Here is an 8968-nt window from a genome sequence, read left to right as displayed (position 1 = left end):
AACGTTTTATTTTCTTCTGTTTCTAGGGAAAGTCTGGTCTGTGGTGAGCACTGTGGGGCAATGGAGAAAATGGTGAATTTCTTTTCTTTTTTTAAAAATATATATTCTGTAAGCATCCCTCCAGTGTTTTGGCACTCCGCGGGCCAGCTGTCCCGAGCCTCTGTTTCAATCTGTGGCCTCGGGTGAGCCCTTTAAATCCAGCTTCCCCCGCCCACACCACCACGCTCCCGCTCCTTGACAGGTGTTTTCCCAACTCCTGAGGCCGAGGATTTTGGGGAGTGGCTGAGCCAATAAGATTTTCCTTTGGGGGAGGGGGCGGGAGAAAAGGCGTGGCTAGAGGGTCAGAGCAGGGGCGGGGTTTGCGCTGCTGAGCAGAGTCAGCCTGGTTGCGTGGAGGGTTGTTTTATCCGCCCCCCCGCCACACACTGCCTGCACACTGCTCTCCTGGAGTCTTATTAATTTCTCTGTGGGGCTGCAGCTGGAGACCGCGGAGCGTTGGAAATGACGCTCGGAGCTTTAATTACCGCAGCCGCCGGACAAGTCTGAGGAAAGCTGACAGGAAAAAGGACTGGATCGGGGGAGAAGCAAGAAGCTCCCCCCCACATCCCCCCCGCTCCCTTCTTCCCAATTTGGACTGGAGGTGCAAGGAAACTAAAAAGGGAGCCGAACATAGCCTGGCTCGGTCTAGGGGCCGGAAACCTACCGCCTCTTTGCAATCAACTTTTTTTGGAAACCTTTCCCCCCCCCTTCCTTTTTATTGTTGCCCAACCAGTGAGAAATAGACAAAGTGAGGAGGAACGAGAGAGCGAAGGATCACACGGGGAAATAGCTGCACAGTCCGGCCAGGAGCTCCACGCTCACATACTCGAGCACCCTCTTACACGCGCACACACTCACGCACACTCACGTGCACACTCTCCCCCTCCTCTGGTCCCCGGCCCTAGACCCGCGATCGCGGACTCAGTGGCCGGCGCTCGGAGCCAGTGCACCGCGCGCGCGACGCGCCAGTTCCCCCGCGCACCCACGCGCGCCTGGCTGAGGGATATCCTCCGCGTGCCCGAAAGGGGATATGCCATTTGGACATGTAATTGTCAGCTCGGGATCTGAGACTTCCAAAAAATGAAGCTGGCAACAGGACTGTGCGTCTGGGTGAGCCTTCTGGTGGCGGCGGGGACCGTCCAGCCCAGCGCTTCTCAATCAGGTGGGTCGCGGTCCCTTCTCGCGCTCCAGTTGTTGAACCTGCTGCAGCCGGCTTGGCTCTTTCGCCCCCTTCGCCTAACCTGAGACCCACTGGTTCTCAGGCGAGGAGGGACCACCTCACTGGGGCCTCTTCCTTGGGCTCTCGGTCGCCCCTCATTCTGTCCTCAAACTTACCCTGTATGTGTGCATGCATTTATTATCGTGAAAAATCACTCTGCACCCCTGTTCTTTTCCTCTCTTCTTACCCTCCCCCCCTTTTTTTCTCGCGCGTTTTCTGTGAGCCTGAACGAGATCCCTCTGGTCGCGCCTGTTGTGCGGGACGTGGGAGACCCAAACCCCGAGTCAGAGGGGACGCTACCCTCTGCGTCTGGGCCCCCCGAGGGGAGAATCCTGGCAGAAGTGCGCACCGCCCGGGCCTCGGAAGGTCTGGGGTCCTGGGGCGGTGCCAGCTGGGTGCTTGTGGGCGGGAGGGCGGTGGAGAGTGGGGCTCCGGACGCAGGCTTTGCACCTGTGTGTGCTGCCAGCGGCCACTGCGCCCCCAGTCGCCCGAGCCTTACCGGGTCAGACCCAGCTGGAGCCCAGCCTGGGCAGCTGGAGCGGCAGGCGGGCCCGCCTTGGCCCGAGGGCCGGGAACTCGGGGCCTTCTCGGCCTGTGTCCCGGAGCTTTCGCCCCATGGACTTGGGCAGAGATTGCTTGCCTGCCTGACCTCTTAAAAAAAAGAAGAAAAAAAAAAGTTGACATACTTGAGCCGGGAGCCCGGCTTTCTTGTCGGTTGCTGGGTTTGGCTCCAGGAAGAGTTGTTCCTGTAGTTCAACTTGCTATTGGCCGGAGTCCCTCCAACTTCTCTGTTTACTGCCCGGCGCGGCTGCGGAGCCGACTCGTCAAGCGGATTGACGGAACCCGAGGTGGGCGCGGCTGCGCTGAGCGCGCGGCTACTGTTTACTGGCGAGCTTGAGCCCCAGGTACCTGGACAGGCCAGGAAAAAAAAAAAAAAGTGACCCTTGAGAGGCAGTGCGGTGGAGCTGGCGCGCCGCGGCAGGCAGGGCTAATGACAGTACCTGCAATGCGAGGGAGCTCAAAGTTTCTGACACTTGAGTTTCCTGGGGATGAAAGTGGGACAAGAAAGGACAGAAGAGAACCGGTGTCTGACGCGGCCACGGGGCGGCCTTTTGGAGAGCCGGAGAGATTTCCGGGGCTGCTCCCGGGAGCGTGGGAGGCAGCTAGAGAAGATAAAGCCTCCAGGAGTGGCGATAGGGAGAGCTTTAGGCCCCGGGAGGGTGTCCTTCTGACCTCACCAAGAAAACAGCGCGCCGTAGTTTCCCCGCTCCGCCCCCGCCGCCTCCCCCTCCTTGCCTAGAAAATAACAAGTTACAATCATAGAGTCTTTCAGAACGACCTTCGAATGGCACAATGCGCTTCGTTTGTACTGGTCCTTTGCACCCTCCCGATTACTCTGAAATTCTTCATGCATACCAGGTCCCGCGCTCCAGCCACCTCCAGAATTATACACCAACACGGACTTGAGATTCCAAGCGGGCTCTTAGATACATCCCTTTTTATCTCCCTCTCCACTCCGAGTCCCTTCATATTTTTCTCTCAATGGGTTGATTATGCACATTGACCAATTCAAAAGCAATTGCGAGTGACATGCAGGCTTAGCCGAGAGGAATTTCTGGGAGGCGACCCACTGGGGGCTGTCTGGTTCAGCTTCAGCCGCTGGGGTACCCGGCTCCGTGTCCGCAGCAATTTGGTATTAACTCTGTGGCTGGGGTTGAGCTATGCCGAAAAGCCCTTTTCAGAATTTCTGCAAGGAATGTAATCCAAATTAGTTCTGCAGCTGTCTTCTTCCTCGTCTCAGGCGACACCGACTCGCGCCCTCGCTGGTCTCTTCTCGCTTCCCCCCGCGAATTGCCAGACCCACAAGTGAGCCCATTTAGAACGCGAGGATTAGCGTGCCATTGTCGTTCCCTGTGTGATCCTGTACTTGAAATTCTAGGGGCACAAAGCCGAGCCTCACTTGTTCAAAACACAAAGTGATCTAGATGAAAGGGCCGCACAAAGAAAAGCTTTCGGGTGCATCCCTGGTATAATTGCAACAAGCATGCTAAGGTGACCCACTGGAAACTGTAAATGCCCCTGGGGACTTCTTTTTTCATCCTACCCACTCTTCAACCCTGCCGCACCTGGCAGGAAAAGTTCAGCTGGTTTTAATGTAGTGCTTTTATAAAACCAAGTTACTGTCTGGGATATGAGTGAAGATCTATGTGTTTGTGGCTGTGTATGTGTGGCTGTATGCTCCAAGTAAATACATATTGCGTGTCTCTCGTCTCGCGGTTAGCAGTCAGTACCAGTTTGGAGGAGTTTGTTTTGGTCCAAATGAGAAATTAAGTGCGGATAAGTAAACTAAGCTGCCAGAGGGCGACAAGATGTTGAGTGAATTGCTTTTAGATGAAACAAATTAAGGAAACGAGGGAAGACAATCTGCTTCTCGCATTATTAGACACGCTTGGAGTTCAGGGGAAAGTGGCATATTTTTGAAATGCTAATTTCTTAAGAAGCAGAAGGAATGCACCTTATTTACTGCTCTATGTGAACAGAATAAAAATATGCGGGGGATTATTCTGTTGTATAGATCTAAGATATTTCTTATAATTGTGAGGGAACGAGACTTGTTTTTTTTTCTTTTGCTTGGGAAAAAAAATCAGCTTTAGAGAAAGCGATTGTTTTTAGTAATTCTGGAGGACTGTCTCATTTCCAGTGATTTATTTTATGGAGAAATATTATACCCATGGGCCCTCTATATGGCTATTATAAAGCCTTTACTACCAAAAGGAATAACTCCAAAATTTGTATCTTCCTGTTACGATTGAAAAATAATCAGTATCACCTTTGCATTGAAATAAAATATACAGTAGTATTGAAGTGATAGTCTTACACACCTTGATAGATATGTGATGAACAAGTTCAGTTCCCATTTCTTATTTGCAAGTAACTTAGTCCTGCTTTTCATTCAATAAAAGAACATACATTTTTCTACATATTTAAGATATCGCTCCAAACTTAAGGAGAAGAAAAAGGTTAATAAAACTTAGTTAAATGATTCGGAAGATGTTAAATATATTTTCAGGAAAAAAACCTCTTCCTTACACGTGTTTGCTGTAAGCACAGCCATGGGTACACTGTTTTCTTTATTTTTTCTTTTAATTTTGAAATTCTTATATACATAAAAGGGGTCTTTTTAAACAGTATTGTTTTTTCTTCAGAATGCTTCTAAATAAATTTATACCTGTTACTATAACTGCACATAACTTGAAAATGCTGTAATGTGGACTGTTATGATAAAAACGGAAAGACTGGTTGTGTCATGATTCCTGTCTTCTGATTTTCTTCTCTTAAATGAAAATGCTTTTATTTATTTTAATCATGCATGCATCAAAAGCCAATGTGTGCGAAAATCAAGGCACTTACTGCTTTATATATATGTATTTTTTCATTTCCGCACTGGAAATGTGTCTTAATTAAGAAATTACATTAGAATATTTACCAGGGCATGTGCTTCATGGAAGATTTACCCATTTTTTACTCTAACCGGAACACAGTAAGTTTGCATTGACTGAATTTTAGAGTTTGCATTCATTTGGAGGAAAATGTATTTCCTCTTAAAGTGGATTCAAACATTTAGTATTCATGAGCTTTCATCCCTTTAGTTCTTAAATAGAAGTACTATTTATCATCTGTCTTGTGTATTCACTCTTTCCAATACTATAGATTCTTTTTTAACATCTTATTATTTATCGAGTATATACATATATATACATATATATATATATATGTATATATATATGAATATATATTTTCCCCTCCACTACTGAGTAGTCGTTTTTGTGTGTGCCTTTCCCAGCAACCTGCCACTGCAGGAGTCCTCTGAGCCAGTTTTCATTCTTTCTTTCTGATGAATCTGATATGGCTGGTTGGCTGGACAATCGCAAGCCATTCCATTGCTCAGATTTATTCCCGAAAGAAAATAAAAAGGCATCGATCCACGATCACTAGCACTACTCAAAAGCTCTGACTCCAAGGCCAGATCTTTCTACAGAGAAGTCCGCTTCTCCCTTTCTTTCCCCCTCTTTCCCCTCTTGACCAAGGAAAGAAGATAGACTTCTGCCATTTGAAAAATGCTAGAGATGCAGGGAATTGGACTCTTTCTAAATATTCTCCGAAGCGTGATGATTAGAGCCATCTTGAGATTAATAACTATGTAGGTGCACGTTTTAGACAATGAATTGAATTAGGGTGCCTTAGACATTGCAGTGTTTTAAAGTGGTGACATTTTTATCTCAATCCAATTATTAAGAAATTTAACATATTAAAAATAGCAACATATTTTTGTTTTATTTTAGTGTCTCCTTGTGTTGGATATCCATGTGTAATTTGTAAGTGCCAAAACATAAATGAAATAAATGATGTTCAGTGAACATCAGAAAATATGATGTTACCTGCAAACTTGTTGGCCCTTACTCTGTTTAATTTCACCCTTTTTGAGAGATGGAGCTTTCTAGAGATGCTAATATTTACTTTGAAATTAGCTTATACATGTTCAAGCTAACAGCTAGCTGTTCTACAAAATTAGTCAAGTATATTGCATTGTTATCTTTTACAATGATCTACTGAGTATATTGTGCAGGCTAGAATTTAATCATATTATAAACTTCTCTCTAGATAATATCATTTTAGAAATATTCTACTATGTTATATTTGACCACATAGAACCAAATTGCATCTTTTATCTAATACTCATTTCCTAATTATTATAAATGTTGGACAGTTAGAGTAAAACCTTACATTTTATACTTTCTAATACAGCTATCGATTGGAGTTTACAGTTTAAAATGGCAATCCTTAATTTTCCTTTTCTTAAAATTAAAAGATCCTAAATAGTGTTTCCTGAAACTGTAGCTATTCTGTATAATTTGAAGATTTTAACTGCCTATTTTTGTGGTTAAGTGGGACGCAGGACATAGCCAGGTGGTTTAAATCAGGATTTCTACACTGTAGGGACAGTTCCTCTATTTTCTTCTTAATACTTGGAGCAACTCACTCCATGCCATTGTGACTTGGCTTGTGTGCCCTGGGGGGACATACATATCGTGATGTCTTGTATTCTCTATTTCTTCACTGTGAAGCAGTTTTCTGAAAAATGTGTTTTAAAGTCTTCTGTGATATTGAGATACATTCCAATAACAAGTTAATTGATATTTTTAAAATATGTGCATATATGTTAATAAACAATGTAAACTTCCTAGCAGGCCATCTCTGTTACAAGAGCACCTGTCTAAATGAAATAAAGAGGTTATAAACTCAAAGGCATTCATTTTGAAGGTCATTTCCCCAAAACATTATTTTTCAGAATTGCTCTATGGTCTCTTTAGATTTCATTGTATATGACTTCTTTTCTGAGCTGTTGATAATTCTGACATGTTTATTAAAGAAATTGACCTGTTATCCCAATGCTTTAATCAAAGCTTTAAAGCCATTTTCTTGGTTTTTATATATGACACTTAAAACAGTGTTTTTTATTTGTGTTTTTCAAGAGGGAAGAAGACTGCTTCCCTTTTATGACAGAGGTGAATTAAATTGATCCTTTTGGGCCTAATTCTAAAATGCTTTTTTTGAACATGCAGTAATTGTTTATAGTTTTTTTTTTTTCATTTTGAATAAGTGATTGCTCTGTAGGCTTGTTGCTTTGCACAACTCCAGGGGGCAGCAGCCACATAGAATTTAATGGGAATGGTGCATGCCTCAGCTGTTGATAGTGCAGCAGTAGCTTTGATGTGTGATGCTACAGAACAAAGCACCAGGATAAAAAGAGAATTCTGGTCCTACAGTCATTTTCTACGTAATCTTGGGTTAGACTTCTTGCTTTATGTCTCAATTTCCTCATCTCTATCAGTGTAGCTAAAAGTGATACCTAAACAATTAACATGAATTTTTAAAAATAATTTAGACAGAAAAAGGATGTTGAGACTCTTTAGAAAAATAAATCCATTGGTTTTCAATTATTTGTATAAGTGGGCCTCTTTTTTTCAAGTGCATTCGTGTGTAGCCCTGTATCTTAAGCAGGTAAAAGGGGAAAGAGAGCTGCATTTGTAAAACTGCAGGGAGACGCCAGCTTTGTGCCTCCTGACAGTAGTACTCCCCACTGTTCTTCTGCTCTTGCCTCCCTCCCCTGTGCTGGCTTCACAGAAATCTAGCACTACTTAGGAACCAGTGATCTAGTTCTAGCCTCTCCTTCTTAAGTGATGAAACTGGGAACGCAGAAAGTTTAGGTGATATTAGTTGGCAGAGCCTGACACCAATATTATTTTTGTTAACATGTATAGAAATACTTGAAAAGCTGCAGACACTTAAAAGAATAAAATACAAGGTTGTGCTGTGTTTTAAAAGAGAATTGCAAAATTGAAATTAAAACAAATGGACTGGAACCATGGGCCTAATTATCAGACTATGAAGTTGTTTTCAAGGAGACGACTGTGGGATCATCATCATCTTTATATTTAGGAATAATCATTGATTGCATTTATAATTTACAGCACATTAAGATTAAAGAAATAAAACAACTTTGTTAAAACATAGTTCTGTAAGAGGATCTGTTTTACTTGGCAGGGCCTATTCTGGACATAGAATTGTGACCCTAAAAGTCAGATAAGAGTTGTCCACACTAGCTTCTGTGAATAATAGCACTTTCAAAAGTTTCTTTTATGTGAGACTTTATAATGATGACTAATAAGTAGAGAATGGTTATTTCTCCTTTCTGTATTAAGTGATATGCCTGGGTAAATAAAATGGATTATATTTCCCTCATCACCAATTAGTTAGTGGGGATCCTAACCCAGCTAATCCATGGGAATACTTTTGATTCATCGGTGCCAATCCTTGGACCCAAGGTTATTTATTTTTTACACTGTCTTTGATGGATCCTCTTTTTTCTTCAGGCCCCTACTAAGATCACAGTTGCATTCATTGCACAAGTGCATAAGCTAAGCTTTAAATACTAAGACTTTATAAATTTATTTCTATGATATATTTGCCTCCCTCTAGTTGGCTTCTGCAAGATGCCGCCTCTGGGCCTTGTGAGTTTGCAATGTTTCATTTAACCTTAACTCTCTCTGGTTGTAGTTGACTTCCCTCAAGTGCCAGAGCTTTGTTGGACATGATCAGCATTCCAATAGGCCATAGTGACAAAAGGGAGGTTTGATACTTGTTTTGGCAGGAAGAGTCATTTCCTGTTAGGAATTCGAGATGAAAATGGACCCCCTGTAAAACATTAACATAGATGCTGTGAATTTTCCTGTGCAATATCATTAAACCTCCCTTGAGAGGTAGAAGTAGGTCAGTATCATTATTGTTAATCACATTATTTCCAATATCGTAGGGGTTACTGAAGCATGCTAAACACCAATAAGAGTATGTAAGTTTTGGTTACTGAATCCAGAGAGTTAAAGTAATAAGAATCAAGGCTGTATGAATATGTACATGTGTGTGCGTGCGCACATACACATTTCATTTGGAACAGTCTAAAGTTGTTTAAAGAGAAGAAAATAAATGGTGAAATAAACTTTTTTTTGTTTTCCAAAAAGATCAGACTTGTAAATAATCAGTTTCATCTACTACATCTTTACTACTCTTCTGATCTTTACTTATGCCTGGTCCCATATACACCTGGTGTAGGTAGACATCCAGGTTTTAAGCCTTTAGGATACAAGTCGG

At 43.1% G+C, this 8968-nt stretch overlaps 1 protein-coding gene across 3 annotated transcripts in view; it reads left to right on the top strand.

Annotated features, from left to right (window-relative positions):
* Nucleotides 1–460: 460 nt before the first annotated feature.
* The window catches only part of LOC120587606 (receptor tyrosine-protein kinase erbB-4), a 767195-nt gene continuing 758687 nt past the window's right edge, over nucleotides 461–8968 (top strand). For all 3 annotated transcript variants that reach the window (XM_039844678.1, XM_039844676.1, XM_039844677.1), the window contains exon 1: nucleotides 461–1201. In XM_039844678.1, coding sequence (XP_039700612.1) covers nucleotides 1120–1201 — 82 coding nt within the window. In that variant the 5' untranslated portion in view covers nucleotides 461–1119. The remainder of the gene's footprint in view (nucleotides 1202–8968) is intronic.

Source organism: Pteropus medius, unplaced genomic scaffold, assembly GCF_902729225.1.
Source record: "Pteropus medius unplaced genomic scaffold, Ma_sr-lr_union100, whole genome shotgun sequence".
Taxonomy (NCBI): domain Eukaryota; kingdom Metazoa; phylum Chordata; class Mammalia; order Chiroptera; family Pteropodidae; genus Pteropus; species Pteropus medius.
The sequence above is the reverse complement of the archived record's forward strand: the minus strand, read 5'-3'. Positions and strand labels throughout refer to the sequence as shown.